Consider the following 22,050-nt stretch of genomic DNA (forward strand, 5'->3'; position numbering starts at 1 on the left):
ACGACTGAAGGTGGCCCAGGAAAGTGGAACGTATTGAAAATTTTTGAATACATACATTATTTGCTAATTGTCATCCTCGCCCATGTCATACTATCCTCTTCAACGAAAGTATCGAACAAGCCTGGGTGCGGTGTTGTTGGACTACTGGTTTTGTCTTGTAAGACATTCTAAAAAAATATTAAAAATCCACTGACATTATGGGGTATTCTGTAGACCAGTAACGAACAAAATATCATTTAAAGCCATTTTAAATTCAGGCTGCAACACAACAAAATGTGAAAAAGTCAAGGGGTGTGAAGACTTTCTGAAGGCACTGTATATATCGGCAACATGCCATGTTTTTAGAAACTCGTGATGACAAATTTAGGTTGGTGTGCCACAAAATCATTGTTTGATTTTGATTGGAATATTTGCTATATCTAGAACAATGTTTGTCAATTTGAGTGGATTAGCATCTTTATTAGCACTCTTCCTCGAGCTGGCCATCCGACCAAACTGAGCAATCAGGCAGGAAGGACATTGATCAGGGAGGTGAACAAGAAGCCAGTGACCACGCTGACAGTTCCTTGGCTGAGATGGGAGAACCTGCCAGAAGGACAACAGGCTCTGCAGCACTTCACAAATCTAGGCTTTATGGGAAAGTGGGCAGACAGAAGCCACTCCTTATAAAAGGCACATGACGGCATGCCTGGAGTTTGCAAAAAGGCACGTGAAAGACTCAGAGCAGCAGGCATAATATTCTGTGGCCTGATGAAACAAAATTTTGCTCTTTGGCCTGAATGCAAAGCACTACGTCTGATGTAAACTGAGTACAGCTCATCACCCACCTAACACCATCTCTACCGCCAATCATAGTGGTGGCAGTATCATGTTATGGGGATGCTTTTCTGCGGTCTGGACTGGGACACTTGTAAGGATAGAGGGAACAATGAAGGGAACCAAAATTAGATAAATCCCTGAAGATAACCTGCTGCAGAGTGAAAAAGACCTGCGACTGCGGCGAAGATTTATGTTCCAACAGGACAATGACCCTAATAATACAGCCTAAGCAACACTGAAATGGCTTCTGAACAAGAACGTGAAAGTCCTTGAGTGGCCCAGCCAAAGCCCAGACTTGAACCCCATTGAGAATCTATGGAAATGCTTGAAGATTGCTATTCACTGACGCTCCCCATCCAACGTGACAGAGCTTGAGCAAATCTGCAAGGAAGAATATGAGAAACTCCCCAAATCCAGATGTGTAAAGCTGATAGACAAGACTCAAAGCTGCAATCACTGCCAAAGGTGCTTCTACATTGTAGTGGCTCAGGGGGTTGAATACTTATGTAAAGTAGAAATTTATTTATTCCCTTTATAATTATTTTGTAAAGGTTTCTAAAAAAATAAATTAAAAAAATTCCACTTTGTTGACATTATGGGGTATTATGTGTGGATCAGTGACAAATTTTTTAAATTCATTTTAAATTCATGCTGTAACACAAAAAAAATGTGAAAAATGTATACGTATATGCCTATCAGTATATTATACACCGCTCCTTTCCTGTTCCATCTCCAGGCGCTGCATGACGTCATTGCTGGGCACCGTAGGGGCCCTGGTGATGACGTGCACTGAAAGGGAGTACTCGGTTTTCACTCCAGTTGTTTGTTTTCTTGTTTGTTTGTCTGGATGATATCTCAGCCATCCTTTGAGCAAGGAAGCTGAAATTTTGGCACAATATGCCTGGTGTTGGCTTAGCGGTTAGGGTGCCAGCTTGGGATCCTCGGATCCTGGGTTTGAATCCCGGCCGATCGCTGAATTAATGCCAGGGGGGTTGACTCAGCCTGTCATCCTTCCGAGGTCGGCAAATTGAGTACCAGCTTGCTGTGATGAATGATCCCGGTGTGTACCCCGGTTTAGAATAGTACACCGTATCCCTGCGCATCGTAAGAGTCGACTAAGGGTTGGCGTCAGGAAGGGCATTCGGCCATAAAAACATTGCCTCAAACAGGGAACCATGATTGTCATGGGGCCCGCAAGGCTAACCCCCACTCTAGCGGGGAAAATGGCCTTAAAAAAAAACGATCATTCATTCATTTCATTGTGACCAAGTGCTTTTGCAAAAACAGTATTTTTTTGGTTTTTTTAATGAATCAATTATTTGATTGATTGCTTAATTATTATCGATTACTTGTGTACTTATTTATTTTCTTTCTTATCTGGGCAATATTTCAGGCACTTTTTGAACGAGGAAGCTTATATTTGGACGTGACAGTGACCAAGTGATTTGGTTATAAAGGGTATTTTTGATTTACTGATCGATTAATTATTTATTGATTAGTCAATTAACCATTTAATGATTGAATTTTTTGGTTATTGACTTATTTAATTAGTTTTCAAAAAGTTACATCTTCCAATGAACCACTGGTGGTTGAGGTATGCTATTAGCCTATTGATTAAGAAATTATTTTATAATTAATATTTATTGATTTTAATTATGCAATTAATTCATCAATTATTGTACATCTCTCCCTCCCAATACCGTCTCCATGTGCTTCACGGCGGTATTGCCGAGCGCCGAAGGTGCCCCGGCAATGCCACGCGCTGGAGGATGTTATTTATTTATTTGACATTGGGGCGGTGTACTTTGAATGTACTTGCTATTTATTTTATTTTCGAAGAATGGTGGATAAATGCGCAACCATTTTCTGCAGAATCTTGGGCCGCTCGCCATCATTGTCTCTGCGTTTTGTGGGGTACCAAGCACCTCTGGTTGCAAATTTCCTTCCTAACCCAAGCATGCTAATATATGCAGTATTAACGTGTGTGTGTGTGTGTGTGTGTGTGTGTGTGTGTGTGTGTGTGTGTGTGTGTGTGTGTGTGTGTGTGTGTGTGTGTGTGTGTGTGTGTGTGTGTGTGTGTGTGTGTGTGTGTGTTTAGTGAACTTGCTTCATATCGTTTAAACTTTAAAGCATCATTATTTATTTATTGCTCAAATTTGATTTGTGCCTTTTAGTCAGGGCCCTTAGGGATATTTTGGGGCCGTTTGGTTCAAATTCTTCCAGAAGCACCAAATTTGGCCCAGATGTTGCCCATGCCATACTCTTTCGATTTTTGACGGGCGCCCCCCCCCCCCCAGGGGGGCCCATATTGGCGAAATACTAAATGGCCGCCACCCGGATTAGAGGAAAATCAGTTAAATAACCAAAAGGGTTGGAATCATGTATGATGCCACTTTTCAGGGGTTTTCGAGGTCGAGGAATCCAATTATGATGTTATTTTGATGATTCGAGGTCAAGGTCAACCCTCAAGGTCATCTTAAAGGTCATTTTTGAGTCAAACATGTCGGTTTTTGAGTTTTTTGTCAAGATTTATGCGAGGTTCACCATTTTATGTTTCTGGGTTGGGTAATCGAACTCTGACCTTATTTTTGACAATTAGAGGAAATATTTACATGTCTATTTCCTAATTTTCAGGCATATGCAGTTCATCAGTCTAATTACAAAGGTACGGATTTTGATGTTTTATGAACTGCATGCCATATCCTTTAATTTTTGTGCGATCATGATCCGGGTTCATGTATACATGATTGTATACATGTCATAAATATGACGTCATAGGTCATGTGACCTGGCGGCCATATTGGATTTTATGAAAACCTTAAAAATGGATCCCTGCCTTCATTTTGCGATCGATTCATTTTGAACTTTGACCACTTATAGTACGCCATGTGATTGGATGCATATCCTAATTATGACGTCATAGGTCAGGTGACATGGCGGGATGGACCGGTATGGTCCCCGGATCATACCGCCCTTGGCGCCCGTCAAAAATCGAGAGTATGGCATGGGCAACATCTGCGCCAAATTTGATGCTTTTGGAAGAATTTGAACCAAAATATCCCTAAGGGCCCTGACTATTTGACATTCTTTGTTTCCCACACCCTAAATGGTATTGTTTGCATCTTAAGTAAAAAATAAATAAATAAAAAGTTGGCGTGAAGTCTGGATTGTAGGTTTTTATACTGTTTTTGTTTTATTTTGTTGTTTTTGAGCGGTTTCCTCTTTTCTGATTTTGAGTAGATGATCTTCCCTATGTTTCTTGGTTTGGCACAAATGTAAGGCATTTGTGTGTCCATGCTTGTGATCTTTCACTAACGCCCTGGATTTGAAGGCCTGTCATGGTGGCTTGCTCAGGGTAATGGAGGGTTAAGGATCGCATTGTGTTCGCCAAGCAGTGTGGTTAAGTCTCGTAGTGTTTCTCGTGGTTCTATGGCTGTTTTTGTACTTGGGCGTAAAGGAAGGCCCAACAAATTTGCGGAGTCAATGTATTTTGTTTGTTTATCTTTTCAAAGGCATTGACTGACTGCTGTCGCAAAAGTTATTGGTTCGACCCAGCCAGTAAGGCTGATTGCAAAGCGCAGCTCAGCAGTGTCTTCATTTGACCGTGTACTAATGTTGCAGATGAAAACAAACGTCGTTTATCAAGTTTGAATTTGGAGATGTTAAATCTTACTTTGAGAAATTATTTTATGGATTTGTGAAGCTCCAGGGTGAAGGGAGTGCTGTGTGTGGGTGGTTGTGAAGCTAAAGGCTGGCTTTAACCTGGGATTTGCGAGCGCTGTTAAAGTCAGAGTGGGGCCTGGGATGTGTATTACAAGCCTCGCTGAACCCACTCGCCAGTCCTGACTGCAGGGCTGCTGGCTGCACTCAAACGGCCATAAATAACTAGGCACACTGTGCCTCGGTGCTGTCTGCTTGGCTTCGAGCTTTCAGCGTAGCAAGTCCAGGACGGGCCTGACTTTGGATGTTGATCGGGAGGAGATCTGATGGTAATTAATGTAGATTGCCACCAATCGAGTGAGGTCTGATAATTCATGTTGGGGGTGAGGGAAGGGGATAGGAAGGTGGTGGGGGTTTGGGGAGGATGTCTATAGGATCATAATAGGGGGGGGTGGGGGGTGGGGGTAGAGGGGCAGTCTGCAAAGTGATGGGTGATGTATTGTTACTGTAATGGGGTTGCTGGTATATGTTGTGGGGAATGAAAAATATTGATGAATGTATGAGCAGGGTCGGGTGTTTTGAGGAAGGAAATTAATTATCTAGCAAAAGCAGAGTACAAAATGCCTAACCTGTTTCCTTTTTTGGTGTTGCTGTGACATTCATGTTGGCACAAAGCAAAAATAAATTGACGAAGCCGATCATTGCAGTACATTGTGCATACGCCACTTGGGACTCGGCCCCTTAATTATTTCTGGAGCCCAGACTCCAATTTCCTTGTTTCCCATGTATTGTGTTTTCCATCAAACTTGCTTTGGACGACTGCAGGACAGTTTAAAATTTGAGTTCCAAAGTTGTAACCGTGTGTATATTTAAACAAATATGCAATTAATTTATCAGGTGTGCGGGTCCTTAAATCCTTGGGATAATCGTCCGGCGTTGGGCACGTTGCTTTCTCAGATTGTTGCGCTGCCCATTTCCGACTCCTCCATTGCCCAACAAGATGCAGGGAAGAGTCTCGCCCCAATAACCCCCCCACATGGTCCCCTGTTGGTCGTCTTTGAGGACTAACTGTCTATTTGGCTGTGAATAAATGGAACAAAATTGTAATTGGTTGTTATTTCATTAGCCGAATGGCTTTCTTGCTTTGCTTTGGATGGGACCGATCTGGACAAACATTGCACAACTTCCTTAACCCCGTCCTGAAGAGGCTCACAAGCTCCATTTTTTTGCCGCAGCATACAGTGCATTTAGAAAGTATTCAGACCCCTTCACTTTTTCACATTTTGTTATGTTGCAGCCTTATGCTGAGATCGTTTAAATTCATTTTTTCCCTCATCAATCTACACTCAATACCCCATAATGACAAAGAGAACACAGGATTTTAGAAAGTTTTGCGAATTTTTTTTTTTTTTTTAAACAACAACTGAAATATCACATTGACATAAGTATTCAGACCCTTTGCTATGACACTTGAAATTTAGCTCAGGTGCCTCCCATTTCTCTTGATCATCTTTGAGATGTTTCTACACCTTGATTGGAGTCCACCTGTGGTCAATTCAATTGATTGGACATGATTTGGAAAGGCACACACCTGTCTATATAAGGTCTCACAGCTGACAATGCATATCAGAGCAAAAACCAAGCCATGAGGTCGAAGGAACTGCCTGCAGAGCTCAGAGACGATTGTGTCGAGGCACAGATCTGGGGAAGCCTACAAAAAAAATTCTGCTGCATTGAAGGTTCCCAAGAGCACAGAGCACAGTGGCCTCCATAATTCTTAAATGGAAGAAGTTTGGAATAAGCAGGACTCTTCCTAGAGCTGGCGGCCCGGCCAAACTGACCAATCGGGGGAGAAGGGCCTTGGTAAGAGGTGACCAAGAACCCGATGGTCACTCTGGCTGAGCTCCAGAGATCCTGCGTGGAGATGGTTGTCCTTCTGGAAGTTTCTCCCATCACAGCAACACTCCACCGATCTGGGCTTTATGGCAGAGTGGCCAGACGGAAGCCAAACAGTTCAATTCTGGTTTCATCAGACCACAGAATCTTGTTTCTCACAGTCCGAGAGTCCTTTAGGTGCTTTTTTTCAAACTCCAAGTAGGCTTTCTTGTGTCTCACTGAGGAGAGGCCGGGCGGCCAGCTCTAGGAAGAGTCCTGGTTGTTCCAAACTTCTTCCATTTAAGAATTATGGAGGCCACTGTGCTCTTGGGAACCTTCAATGCAGCAGAAATTTATTTTGTAGGCTTCCCCAGATCTGTGCCTCGACACAATCCTGTCTCTGAGCTCTGCAGGCAGTTCCTTCGACCTCATGGTTTGGTTTTTGCTCTGATACGCATTGTCAGCTGTGAGACCTTATATAGTCAGGTGTGTGCCTTTCCAAATCATGTCCAATCAATTGAATTTACCACAGGTGGACTCCAATCAAGGTGGAGAAACATCTCAAAGATGATCAAGCGAAATGGGAGGCACCTGAGCTAAATTTCAAATGTCAGAGCAAAGGGTCTGAATACTTATGTCAATGTGATATCTCAGTTTTTTCTTTTTATTAAATTTGCAAAACTTTCTAAAATCCTGTTTTCTCTTTGTCATTATGGGGTATTGAGTGTGGATTGGTGAGGGAAAAAATGAATTGAAACGATCTCAGCATAAGGCTGCAACATAACAAAATGTGAAAAAAGTGAAGGGGTCTGAATACTTTCTGAATGCGCTGTCGCATACGTCTCCAATCGAAATCGCGATAGATCTCTGAGACTAATTTTGCTATGTTGACAAAAAGGCCAAAAATTTGAGGGTGGTTTATTATTAAAATTGGAATCCAGGGTTATTTAAGGTTGCTACGGTTTTTGGGGATGTGTAATTTATATTGTTGCAAAACTACATATATCCGGTTGTCCATCTGGTTTTCACGGCAGTTATATGGAGATGTGAAGACCGCATTCCTGACTTGAGTAATCCATTGAAGCATGCTTTTTTTTTTTGAACTGTAAACTTGTAATATACAGGGTGAAACTGAAGTGAAAATCTATATGCTGGCTTTGAGCAACAACCCAACTTGGAAAAATAGGGGCCGTTTTTGGAAGAAACTCACCGGGTTGACCAGCCGGCCTTAAATTATATCTTCAGGTGAACTAAGCTCCGTGAGTTTGACGACATGATTCCAATGTGCTAAGGTGTAACAGATGGCAGCGAAAGCAGGAAATGCTGGAATCTCGAAGAAGATTGAGAGGGCACCGAACTGGAGATGGGTGCGCATCAAACTGCCGTCCGCATTGAGCGTTCGAGGAACCCTGTACCATTGTCACCTTGACTACTTGTGCCATTGGCCCGGCTCTTTTGCTCCAGGTTTTCTCGTCTGCAATCTTTCACTGTTTGAAGAATAACTCATTGAGACATTCTTTGTACCTCGTCTCCACAAGCCTTGTTCAGTGTGAATGACGAGCTCGACCAGAGTCATAATTCCAGCATACCCCCAGAGGCCTTCAAGGCCGTACTTGCGGACTTCGAGCATAACATAGCTCGGCCACAATTAAGGGCACAGTTTCATTTATTTATTATTTCCATTGATCGAAGGCTCATGACAGAACTTGTACTGTGTACATCACCTGCAGGGCAAAGATATTGGTGGACATCGGTGTACTTTAATGTGAATTACAAGGCTATCAGGAGGTCACTGTAATGGACAAATGCCGGTAGTGCATGTGATTGGAACCTGGGTTCCCGAGCATCGTAGGCCGTCAGTTCAGATGGAAATGCTAACAGGTCAAAAACCCAACCTTGAACTTTGATCGTCACAAATCGAAAGGTAGCGGATGGTTATAACGGGGTTATGCAATACATTTTTCATTTTGCACAAATTTGTCGGCCGTTCTCGCACAGATTCAAGAATGCTTGTTCCACTCAGTCCTGGGGAGATTCCAATTGCCCAGGAAGACCTCGATGTAAACGTTGAGCCTGGGGTATGTTTTACAAGTGCGCATTTATTTATTTATTTTACAAGTGCTCGCAGATTACTTTTCTCTTCTATTTTTCGTTTTATTATCTCCATTTTTTTTTTCAGATTTCTTGGCGGACTGTTGGCACAATTTTCTTTTCAAGTATTATTATTATTATTATTATTTTTTTGTTTGTTTATTTTTTATTTTTTAATTTTGTATACAAGATCGAGGCTCCTGAAAGAGCTGACATTAATCACACAAAAAGTAAAACCGACTCATAAAACACAAAATAAGGGGAGCGGTAGACAAGATGGGGAGAGAGGGGGAAGGACACAAACGTAACATTTGAGAGCAGGGACATCGAGAGAAATGTGGGAGGGGGAGGTTCTTGGGGGGAGGTAGAAGAGGTATAAAACATGGACACTGCAAGGACTTCCAGGAAAGAAGTTGGAATTTCAAAAACGTGTATCTGGGGTAAAAATTAGCATGGGTAGAAAAGATCAAGGTTTTGGATGGGGGAAGATAAGAGATGGTGGTCAACAGCTGTTTTAAAGACCTGGAGGGAGGAGTGGGATTGAAGGGAGTGGGGGAGTTTGTTCCAGAGGTGGGAAAAAAGAGGAATGAAAGAGTGAAGGTGAGCAGAGAGTCTTGATTTTGGCAGTTTTACCATAAGAGGGTTCAATTCCAATTGTCCAACATGTCCAATTTTATGTAATTGTGCTCCGATCAGAATCCAATACCAGGCTTTTGATGGATCGATGAGCCATTTGCTGTGTGAAATTGTCCTGTATTTGAACTTGCATTGAAATGGCTTGAATTTTTGCGCAATATTCCTAACGATCTGTATCGATGCGATCGCAATTTTTGTTCTCGTGTGTGTTTGCACATCCTTAAATGATATTTGAATTGCATTGCTGCATTGCAAATAAGATGCAATTTCGGGCCTTGCTTCGAGTAGCAAGTTGCGAGTTTGGATGGCAAAGTTACCTCGGTGTAGTTACCGCTGCTCGCTGGCACCAATTAGTGGCACATTAATTGATTTACGGCACGAGTACCCTGATGCTGGCACTCTGTGCTGACATATGCTTCTGTAAGCATTGCTTGTTTTCGATGAGGGAACTCTGGCACAGATTGATGCAAGATGCGCCTCTGTCAGCAGCTGCGTGTCTCCCGCGGGTGGAACGTCGATCGGTGCCTCAATCTGTGCCCATGGCAGGTGGCAAGGTTGTGGATTTTGGCCTGGAACCTCCACGCCCTCTGACCTGCGTGTGGGTTTTGGTGTCTCATCGCTTGCGGTTTTCCACGTGCCTTGTACCTGCCCGTGCTCGGTGATTGCAATAAAATGCTCCGTGCCAGTCTCAACGGTTTGAGTAATAAAACCCTGAGGCAGAATAATGTCTTTGTTAAAGTGCTTGTTCGCAAAGCTTGGGCACGGCGAGATAAATGCCAGCCAATGGACCTAACGCGCCAGGCCGGGGGCTGGTTTTTATATCTGCTGTCAATCCACTATCAATCACGTCGCATTAAAGGCACTGCTGATTAATTGCATGGCACGAGGGGATGGCAAGCTAGGTCTAATGATGGATGATAATGTGAAAACGATATTCAAAAAGATTAGTGTTGAAAATGCATGTCGAGATGCTCACGACTCTCATCCGGGTTCTTTTTATTATTTATATGTACGTATTTTGGTGAACCTTAGATTATTTGCTTCACTTGGATGCTATTAATTGATTAATTAAAATAATTTGGTTCTCTCCTCACACCTTCCTTATCTCTCCTGCTTTCTACATAATGTTTGGTTCCTCTGTTCTTGTACTGTATTTGCTGCTGTATTCCGATTATTGTACTATATTGTCCGCTCAGGTCATGATGGGCTGGTCACGTCGAACCCCACGGTGTATAATGCCATTTTGCCACCCGCTTTCCATTACTTTAAGGCGCTGTAACTCGGAGCCAGGACTGTGACCGTGGCGTGCAGAATCACATCTCGAAAGACGTCTTTTTCGAAGTTCCGTGCCACAAGCTTGAGTGGTGCATTCGATACTTCTGTTTTTACGTCATTTGTGTTCATTTGCACATGTATGTTTACAGAATGGCAGGCTTAATTCTTACCTCAATTTTTTGTTATTTTTTTATTTTACATTATTTAAAATGTTCTTTCTGTATGTTTCTAGTCAAACTACTGCTTTTGACATCACAATTGTCAAAGGCCTTGTTTGGGGTTGCCGTGTGTCTCGCTCTCAAACTGGATCTCTTTCTGCAATCTATTAATGTTTAAAATTATGCAAGTCAAAAAAATGTATTGAAAACCTGCTGCCTTTACCTCCTTCGTTGATTTGAATAACATTTGCATATGTGTGATCACATTATTTTTCCTCCCTATGTCTCTGTGTCTCTCTCTCTCTCTGTCTCTCTGTCTCTCTGTCTCTCTGTCTCTGTCTGTCTCTCTGTCTCTGTCTGTCTCTCTGTCTCTGTCTGTCTCTCTGTCTCTGTCTGTCTCTCTGTCTCTGTCTGTCTCTCTGTCTCTCTGTCTTTCTCTTTCTCTTTCTCTTTCTCTTTCTCTTTCTCTTTCTCCTCCCTTTTCATCAGAAAAAAAGGATCCGATGTGGTTCTGGGGGAAGAAGGGTGGCTTGCTGTAATATTTGTAACATTTGTGCCTTTGTCATGATGTATAATGTAGAAAAGGCAAATTAATCCATGAGCATTGCTTGTAGAGAAACCAAATTTCTTTGTTTACAGCCATCGGCAGGACGCTCATTCCCCGCTACTTCCGAAGCATATTTGATGGCGGTGTGAGCGAGCTCTACTTTACTCTGAGGAACTCCAAGGAGTCTTTTCACAACAATGCCATCACGCTGGACTGTGAGCAGTGCTGCATGGTCAGCCAGCACGGAAAGCCCATGTTTATCAAGGTACCCGCCCTTCACGACCGCCTTCACTATTGGTTGCTGTGCAGTCTACTTTTATTTCGCCGTGTTCTCTGCACGACGAGGTGCGGATACTTCAAATATCGATGTTTTTTTAATTAAAAAGAGGTACGTTGCAAGATAAATCGGGTAGCAGGGTATGTTGGTGGAGACGATGCCGGACCCAGCAGGGGTTAAAACGAAGGCAAGATGAACCAAGGGGGATGTGTAATCCTCATCCAAATAAGGCGAGGCTTTGCGATGCAGTGTGGCGCGCAAGTAGCAGCAGATGCGTGCTTCACACTGTGTGCGAAATGCATTTTCTGGTTACAAAACTCGAGAGTTTGCGAGGTTGGACTTTCCATGTTGCGGGGCAGTGAAGGTGGAGTGTGCGTTGCAAGTTCGTACCACCTTTTACGCTTTAGTAGGGACGAGGCTTCCTTGGAGGCCGTGTCAACCACTGGCCCCATTTTATTTGCAGATTGTATTGCACCACCGACTCTGAGCTAGATTGGGCTTTTGGGCTTTCAAATCTGGCCTATGAGGGCATTGGGGGTAACCTGCAGAACAGATATTTTATTTTCCATCTCTGCATTGAGATGCTTCGCTATATAATGTCAGGCGGAAATGCAAATCTTGTTGTTGAATGCGGAGCTTCCTGTTTTATTCTTTCCACACCTGGTCTGTGCTCGATGCGACTGATTACAGCTGCATGTTTTATTAGAGCAGGTACAGTGAGATGGTGACTCTTGTTGATTAAACACTGGAAGAATATGTCTATTGATCGATACTTTAAGAACACCATGTAGGAGCCCTCTGTCTATTACTTGCACAATATGGGGGAATCTGCCCTCCTCTTCCCACCAATTCACTCCCCTGAACACCATCCTTTCCTTTTTCTTTTTTTATTATTAAATTTTTTATATTTATTTTTTGACCATCTCATTTTACGTCGCCTCCGCCTCCCCTCCCACGCCCCGTACTCTCCCTCCTATTGCGGTCACCATTTAATTTGACTTTATTTTTGATATTGTCATTCGGCTAAAACTAGAGTTGTTGGTCTGAATTATATGAGATGTTTGAGGCTGTTCTTTGACCAATCCATTATTTGGGGGCATTCCGGTTGTGCATTTGTTACTTTTGCCATTAACATTTTGATGTTGATCAAGGGTTTTGCTGGGTTTATATCCTGGTGCATATTCATGGATAGTTTGTACTCATTTCAAACCTGAACACTGGAGTTGGCCAGAATTTTTTTTGGTGATATTGAAATGTGGGTTGCTGTTCCCATCTGAACCTTTGACTCGTGACGTTGGGATCCTTGGTTCAAATTCCGTTTGATGATGCACCATATTTGAGTCCACTGTCGGCTAATGTCCTTGTAAATTCATGTAGAAGTACACTGATATCTACTGATTATTTTAGCTCCACGAGATTTGTGTGCAAGCTACACTGCGAGTCTTACTTAGATCAATGGAAAACAAAATAAATAAACAAATTGGTGGCGTAATTTGGTTATGAAGTGTTCTTTAACTGAATGACATCCGACACATGTGCAGACACAGAATATGCAGACAGACACAGACTTCTCAAGTAAAGGGAGCTTGTTTATTTGCCGTGTTAATTATTTTTGAGCAGTAAGGGGGAAAGGGAATGAAAGAAGAATAAGAAAAAGAGCTTGCACACAATATTGGATATTTACCTTTGCCACCGAAGGTGGATGGAGGTTATGTTTTCACCCCTGTCTGTTTGTTTGTGAAAAAGATATCTCAAAAAGTTGTGGACGGATTCAGATGAAACTTGGTGGAGAAGTAATGTATATAACGAAGAGGAGTTGATTCAATTTTGGTGAAGATTCGAATCCGGACCAGAGAATTTTTAGTGTTTCTTCTCCATTGAGGGATAGGGCTAAAACAGATATATAGCACGATATCTCCAAAATTTATGGACGGATTTAGATGTAACTTTGTGGACAGGTTGCATGTGTGACAAAACCGAATCGATTCGCTTTTGGTGAAGAACCGAATATGGATTTGGATACGAGGATTATTTAATTTTTAAGTGATTCTTCACCATTGAGAGATCGGGTGAAAAGTGATATATATATATATATATATATATATATATATATATATATATATATATATATATATATATATATATATATATATATATATATATATATATATATATATGTATGTATGTATGTATGTATGTATATATCTATATATATATACACAGACTTGGCATTTAATATGGAATATTTTTTTTGTGGGGGTGAACTTACTTTTCAAGATGACTTAGAACCAAAAGTTCATTGGAATTATGTTGAAATTATTCTAGATTTTGTTAATGTGACCTTTAAAAGAAACAAAAACCACATTTGACATTTCGAAGCAAATAAATTGATCGTTGAAAGTGATGTAAACTGATATCGAACTCAATTCACGGACAGTACTGTGTTAAACTTCTGTACGTTTTCCAGAAGTATCTCTTTATTTTGCACATTAGGCAAAAAAAAAATTCAACAAAAGCTAAATTATGACTGGGATTACGGACAGTAAAATTACAGTTCAGTACTTCGTGTAACCCTCACGAGCATTCAGGAGAGCACGTACACGTCGAGGCATGCTGTTCACGAGATTTGCCAAGGTTTGGACAGGAATCGCTTGCCATGCAGTGACAATAGTCTGCTGCAATTCATGCACAGAGGTGGGCTGCTGGACCAAGTTGTCGATTTGACGCGTTAATTCTGCCCACAAGTTCTCTATCGGATTCATATCCGGGGACATGGCAGGCCACTCCATATGCTCTACACCACGGTCAGCAAGAAAGTGTTGGATGATGCGAGCACGATGAGGCCATGCATTGTCATCTTGGAAGACAAAGTTTCCTCGAAAGGCTGCATGAGCAAATGGAAGCAATGTTTCTTCCACAATGACCCTGTACTTGAACTGGTTCAGGTTTCCATTCAGAACAACCAGGTCAGTTTTGCCCTCTGCATGAAAAGCAGCCCAAACGGTCACCCCACCACAGACGTGGCTTGGATGTTATTCACCGAGCGGTTTTGGGATGACCACGTCTGCACAAGATTATACTCGATATTATACCCGAACGTTGACTAGTCGCGCGATGCTAGGTCAATGAAGGAACAGACACACGGCTGGGATTAAAATGACGACACCAGGGATACGGTTCTCAAGACCTCCGGAGGAGATTATATTCGTGCGGAAGGTCAGATTACAGGGACGAGAGGTACAGCACAGAAAGGTGGGCACTTAGACACAACCTTATATTAACCCCAACAGACGACAGGCAAACGGGACAAGGCTGACTCACACGGGGATTGATAGCAGGAAAGCGGGTATCGATGGCTCCAGGTGCACCTGGGCTCAGGGCAGAATCGACCCGGTTCGGTCCGGTCCAAAGATGCGGGGAGGTATCGTCGCGCTGGGGGTGGCGGTGGCTTCCTCTGCTCTCCGTAGTTAAGGCGCATCTGACGTCACGTCCGCTACGTGGCCGCGTATATCCGGCGGGGAGTGACACGCCCTCAGCTCGTCAGCTCCGCCTCGTGGAATCGGCACGTTGCTTCTCATTGGGTGCGTGCGGGGGGGGGGTTACCGGCTCCGCCCCTGACGAGGAGCTGACAAGGAGCCCCTTCGTGGTAACCCCGTGGAGCGCATGGTCTGGAGCGCATCGTCTGGAGCGCATTGTCGATGGCGGCGAACCGAGCCGGTGGGAGGACGCACACTCCCCCCCGCGCAGCGCCCCTCTGTTGTTGTAGACGGGGAAGAAGATGGGAGGAGGTACGGGAAAGGTCCTAAACTCACTACTGGTGCCATATAATCACATTCTGGTGCAACGAAGAGTCATAATTAATGGAAACGAGGCCTTAACTGACATAGACTAAGAATAACTAGCAAGATGTCCGAAAGTTGTCTACGTGTGATGCGGTGGACCTGGGCACGACATTTAATGGGGGAAAAAGGGGAAGGTCGGCTCTACTGATTGTTGTTTACAGACAATGGGACTAGGGAATGGGGGATTGGGGATAGTTGGGGAGTATTGGGGAAAATAGGGGAATATTTACAAGCGGATATGGAGGCCAAATTCCATATTCGCAACATTGCACCCTTCTCTACCCTCGGGGCGTCCCGACCCGATAAATTTTTACCTACTTTAGTGTGGCACGCAATGTAGTTCCCTCTACTATTAACTCTACCCTGAGTGCGACAGTTTTACAGATATTCACAAATGAGTAAATATGTCCCCCTGCGACGTTGCACCCTTCTCCTCTCAGAAACACACCCACAGGATAACCGAATCCGGAAAGAATTCTCAAACTAAACATACAGCCGGTAGGGAGCATTATTTACACAAGACTACGCTGATATTTACACTACGATCCAGGACCTGTTTTTGGAGGAACACATGCAGATGTTATGCATAGAGAGAGCACGCTTGCCAGCATCGATACACCAACCCACGAGTGCTCTGTGGCCGACGGCCTTTAATAACGTGCAGAGCACCCCTTCCAAGCATCAAGCACCACCCCATCACACAGTGAGCACCATCCGGTGCACCAATAAAGTGTTTATAAATCATTGTGTGGTGTCGCAGCCGGCCGATGTTCTGCCGCTGGTCTTGCCTTCGTGTGGTGCACTTGGCCTTCTTACTTCTTTTCAAAAATAAAGAAAGGCGCCAACCGCGTCCATTTCTGTATTTTGGCCTTCAGTGGTGTCAACTATAAGTGGTTCACCTGTTTGGCATAGGTGCCACGTTGACCCATAGGTCCTTCCACGGGTGGTGCTTGGCCGCAAAAGAACTGCGGTCCATTGTGGGTGGCCACAAACATTGCGGTCCGTATGGTGTATCGATCCAAGCAGCAAGCAGCGAAAGTGCAGGCCCACAACTGCGTAGCCAGCACCGCTCTCTCCTCTCTCTCTACCCCAAAGCCAGATCCTCGGAGGTGGGAGACAAAAGAAGAAGACAAGTGAGTAAGGTGGTAAGGGCGCAAAAGTGCACGCAATATAAGATGATGCACACTGGGGGCACATGGGAACCAGGTGAGACAGGTACGTTCCTATCGTACGCCCCCCCCCACCAGGTAACCTACATGGCCCCTCCCTTACCCCTTACTGTATCCACAAAACTCAACACTACCCATAAACATCTATTTTACAAATCAACAAACATCCCTACTGTCTTCCCCGTTCCTCCCATAAACCAAATTCGTCTTCTCTCCCTCCTAACCAATCAAATTTGCCATTTTCAACTCAACATCATAATTTGCCATCTCCAACTCAACATCATAATTTGCCATTACCAATTCATAATCAGTCCCTCCTAGGGAGGGAGAGATGGAATCACCCCAATGTCTCATCCACGTCGTGATGCGTCTCACAATCCACACAGCAATTTCATTTCCTGCAACAAAACAAAGAAAACACAGGTGTGGAGTCATCATCATCACCACAGGTAAGTGGCTGCGTATGGTGCGACAGGTTCATCAATCCTAACTATTTCCTAAATGACTTTAACAACTTTACACTACCCGGGGTCTCTCTCCGGCCAAACCATTGGCCCTCTTACACTATGGGTTCTAAAAACCAATTCCCATTGGCCAAACTGTGGTGCTTTTCAATTTGGGGTCTCACTCCCCCGATTCATCTCCCGGTGCCCTCGCACAATTTCTGGGCTGCGACGTGTACCTCTCCCAGTGGGTCTACCCACCTGCACACCTCCACCACTGCAGTTGCCTCCGAGCTTACCTGCTCCTTACCCTAACCTAACTACCTGGGGAAGGCCCTCTGGCACTCTCCCCACTCGGTGCCCTCTCTGGCACTGGGCTACCCGGGTCCATCCTCCGGATCCTCGGGCCCCATCCACAACTCTCCCGGCTCCCAGAGCCCACCTGCGGCCTCACCTGGCCGACATCCTCACAGTGGTGGAGTGCCCAACCAACTACACACACTAACAGGCTACACGCCCAGCCATTTCCACAACACTAATGCACCCATCCACAACACCATTCTGCAACCGCACCACAAATGCCAATATCCAACCACAATTTACCTGTACCCTCTACCTAACACTTACACTACCCGCCCCGGGTATCCGTGATGGGGGTCCACTCTTCCCCCATCCACACCTTCGCACCATGCACACCACTCCGTACCACTTACTCCAACTCTCTCCACACACCTGTACTTGCACACCTGTGCTCTCACACCTGGTGCCACCTGCACCCTTCTCTCCCCAAGCGCATTCGCGCTGATCCACAACACTCACTACTCACACACTACTCCACACACCTGTCCAGTTGCACACCTGTGCAATCACACCTGTTCAATTCTCACACACACGGCATCATCTCAGCTAACTACTCCCTTCTGAAACTTGCGCTTCCCAGTCGTCCCTTTAAACTATTGCGCTCCCTCGTCATTATCATCCACTCTAAACTACCTGCGTCCCCACTACAGGTATCAGTCACTAACTAACCTTAACGTTACCTAATGTCATCTTCGCTAGATCCCTACACACCATATCCTAACCCACCCGGGCTAGTTTTCACTGCCATACACCCCATAATCTAGTGCTCCTTTGCCCCCACTATGGGAAGGGTGGCAGGGATGCCACTCTTACCCACCGGGCCCATCGCTCACTACCAATTTTGCACATCAAATTTCAACAAATTAAAAATTTGCCAATCACTGCCCATCATCTGCCAATCACTACTGCCAATCCCTTGCCAATCATCAAATTTTGTTTTTCTCTAATTTTGGGTCCAAAACACTAACCTCATCACCCAGTCTACTCAATAATGCCTCTCGGTGCGCCAATTCCTGTCCAAAGCCCGGCTTCGTAAAGCCAAGCAATGGATGCTGGTTGTTTTGTGCCGGCGGCAGGACACGTCCCGCATTCGGTGCAGGGAAGGAGGTTTACCCGGGCCGAGATCCCACGCACCATCTCGGCACGGAGCCATCCCATGGCTCGATCTCGGCCTGCCGGAATGCCTCACCAAAAAGTGGTCGCCATGACGACCCTTTCTATCGGGCTGCCCGCTCCGCCTAGTGGAGCACGGACGCGGCCGTTCAAAGCGAGGCCCAGCACGCACCGAGGGCCCGATTCGGCTATAAGTCGTTCTAAACTCTACCCCGTCTAACGTCGATGCTTCACCTGGACGCTTACACCCCGCAGCCCGTTCCTTGCTCACACATCCAGCCGTGCCCATGCTCCTCGTACCTTTCCTTACACACCCAGGTACACCCATTCCACTCACAGCCTTGGTCACACACCTGACCACCGAACACTTTGGCACACATTCGTTGCTCGCACACCTCACCAATACACCGCTTCGCACCCCCTCCTCGGTCACCTCCTCTGTGACAATCACAGGTGTGCTCTCATTCGCACACCCAACCACGTGCCTCACCACCAACTCCAGCGTGCATTCCCACTCACGCTCTACCATTCCAGGTGTGCATCCTTCCATCCCAGGTGTACATCCTCGCTCACCTGTCACAACTAACTCACGCTCCATGTCACTCACTACTTTCACCTCCATTCCTGACAGCGCACTCACCCTTACTCTTGACAGCGCACTCTTTCCCCATGCACCTGTCCATCACACACCTTTCTCGCGCACACTCTCCCGTCACACCCTCTGTAACACTCACCACAGGTGTGCATTCTTCCTTGCCTTTGACAGCGCACTCTTTCCCCATGCACCTGTCCGTCACACACCTTCCTCGCGCACACTCTCCCGTCACACCCTCTGTAACACTCACCACAGCACGCTTCCATGTGCTCCCTCGCACACGCGCTACGACCGACTCACTCTCGCCAGCACCCCCACTCCTTGGCACGCACTTTTTCCTCACACACCCCAGAGTCGGACTTTCTTGCACACCTCCTCTTTCGCACACCAGACCTGTCGCACACTTCACCAACGGCCTCTCACGAACACCCGGGTCCATCTCGACCCCCAAGCTTATTAAATCACCTGGCGCATCATACGCACGACCATATTGGTCACCACCTACACCAGGTCCTCTTCCTCTTCGCTTCTCCTCCATCACCTGCGAATCCCTCATCCGGTTAATGAGCACATCATCACGATCCAAACACAGACTTTGGACCAATTCTTTTACTTCCTCCTTTATCTCCTTCTTATCCCCTCTCCGTCGCTTCTTAATTTCGCTCACCCCTTCTTCCACTTCCTCTAATTTCTGCTTCACCTCCTTTATTCCCCGGTACGTCTCCTCAAGCTCATCCTCTAAGGCTACCTTGACCGTTTCCAGGTGCGTCCTCACCTGCCGGTCCTTCGTCTCCATTACCTCTATCACCTCGTCCAACCTCGTTGTCAGTCCCTCACGTACCATCTGACATTCCCTCTTCGTCGCCACCAAGTCATCTTTTAGTTCTCTCTGTGTCGCTTTTAAACCTCCTAATACCGCAGTGTTCCTTTGAACCTGCTCCACTAACTCCGTCTGTCCCACCGTCAGTTGTTCTACTCCCAGCGTCAACTCCTCTATACCCCCTTGCAATTTTACAGTCCCCTTTCTCACCTCCTTCTCCATGCGCTCCTTACAGTGCCTCACCTCCTCGCGCACTCCTCCGACCTCCTCACTCACTCCTCTCCTGATCTCCTCTCCCATCACTTGCATCTCCTGCCCAGATGCCACCCTCATCTGCTCCATTTCCTCCCTGTGAGCATCCAGTTTGGTTTCTACCCCCATTCTGACCCCCTCTATCTGCTGCCCCATTTGGTTAACTTCCCTTTCCGCTTGGTCCCTCATGTCCCTCAATTTGCCTTCCATGGTGTTTTCTAACCCCTCTAACCCTTTTTGCATCCCTTCCATTTGATTCTCTTGAGCGGCCATTCTGTTTTCTACCCCCGTTAACCCCTCCTGTATTTCCCCTAATCTATCGTCTAATTTCCCAAATTTCATGTCTAATCCCTTAAAATTATTGTCTAATCCCTCACTGGTACCCCCCGCTTCGTCCCTCATTACCCCTATTTTGCCCTCCAATCGCTCACCCTGAGCATCCATCCGGTTCCCCATTACCCCCATTTGGTCCTCCAATCGCTCACCCTGAGCATCCATCCGGTTCCCCATCCGCTCACTATCAGCCCTCATTCCCATCATTATTCTGCTTTCCATTTCTTCATTATTCTTGTCCATAAGGGCCTTCATTTGCATAAAAAACAAGTTCAAATCCACCGGGGGCGCTGCCACGGTCGCTGGCGCGGTGATCAGCGAGGCGCCATTTTGCGCGCCCGCTTCTTCGTGCGTGACGGCGCTATTTTGCGAACCTGCCGCCCTCACTGCTTCGCTCTCCTCCTGTCCCTCATTTTGGTCCTGGATCGACCCTACCTCTCTCTCCTCTACCGGACCCCAGCTGTCTTGATCCGCCATAGCGCGACTTTCAAAATTCGGTTTTTTTTTTATTTTCGTAAAACAAATTCAAATTTCGGCCGTTATAATTTCGCGCGGGAAACGCGCTCCGAATCGATTCTAACTGTTACAAATTTGGGCCTAATAAATTTAGTCCCGGGTTCGAATTCCACTCCTCGACACCAATTGCTACAGACGTGGCTTGGATGTTATTCACCGAGCGGTTTTGGGATGACCACGTCTGCACAAGATTATACTCGATATTATACCCGAACGTTGACTAGTCGCGCGATGCTAGGTCAATGAAGGAACAGACACACGGCTGGGATTAAAATGACGACACCAGGGATACGGTTCTCAAGACCTCCGGAGGAGATTATATTCGTGCGGAAGGTCAGATTACAGGGACGAGAGGTACAGCACAGAAAGGTGGGCACTTAGACACAACCTTATATTAACCCCAACAGACGACAGGCAAACGGGACAAGGCTGACTCACACGGGGATTGATAGCAGGAAAGCGGGTATCGATGGCTCCAGGTGCACCTGGGCTCAGGGCAGAATCGACCTGGTTCGGTCCGGTCCAAAGATGCGGGGAGGTATCGTCGCGCTGGGGGTGGCGGTGGCTTCCTCTGCTCTCCGTAGTTCAGGCGCATCTGACGTCACGTCCGCTACGTGGCCGCGTATATCCGGCGGGGAGTGACACGCCCTCAGCTCGTCAGCTCCGCCTCGTGGAATCGGCACGTTGCTTCTCATTGGGTGCGTGCGGGGGGGGTTACCGGCTCCGCCCCTGACGAGGAGCTGACAAGGAGCCCCTTCGTGGTAACCCCGTGGAGCGCATGGTCTGGAGCGCATCGTCTGGAGCGCATTGTCGATGGCGGCGAACCGAGCCGGTGGGAGGACGCACACTCCCCCCTGCGCAGCGCCCCTCTGTTGTTGTAGACGGGGAAGAAGATGGGAGGAGGTACGGGAAAGGTCCTAAACTCACTACTGGTGCCATATAATCACATTCTGGTGCAACGAAGAGTCATAATTAATGGAAACGAGGCCTTAACTGACATAGACTAAGAATAACTAGCAAGATGTCCGAAAGTTGTCTACGTGTGATGCGGTGGACCTGGGCACGACATTTAATGGGGGAAAAAGGGGAAGGTCGGCTCTACTGATTGTTGTTTACAGACAATGGGACTAGGGAATGGGGGATTGGGGATAGTTGGGGAGTATTGGGGAAAATAGGGGAATATTTACAAGCGGATATGGAGGCCAAATTCCATATTCGCAACAATATACACAGACTTGGCATTTAATATGGAATATTTTTTTTGTGGGG

The 22,050-nt window shown here is 45.9% G+C and overlaps 1 protein-coding gene across 3 annotated transcripts in view; it reads left to right on the top strand.

Moving 5' to 3' along the window:
* The window catches only part of LOC137423652 (LIM domain-binding protein 2), a 517,204-nt gene that overhangs the window by 469,080 nt on the left and 26,074 nt on the right, over positions 1-22,050 (top strand). For all 3 annotated transcript variants that reach the window (XM_078773918.1, XM_078773915.1, XM_078773917.1), the window contains exon 5: positions 11,154-11,326. In XM_078773918.1, the coding sequence (XP_078630044.1) occupies positions 11,154-11,326 (173 nt within the window). The remainder of the gene's footprint in view (positions 1-11,153; positions 11,327-22,050) is intronic.

Source organism: Myxine glutinosa, chromosome 3 (genome assembly GCF_964187855.1).
Source record: "Myxine glutinosa chromosome 3, kmMyxGlut1.1, whole genome shotgun sequence".
Lineage (NCBI taxonomy): Eukaryota > Metazoa > Chordata > Myxini > Myxiniformes > Myxinidae > Myxine > Myxine glutinosa.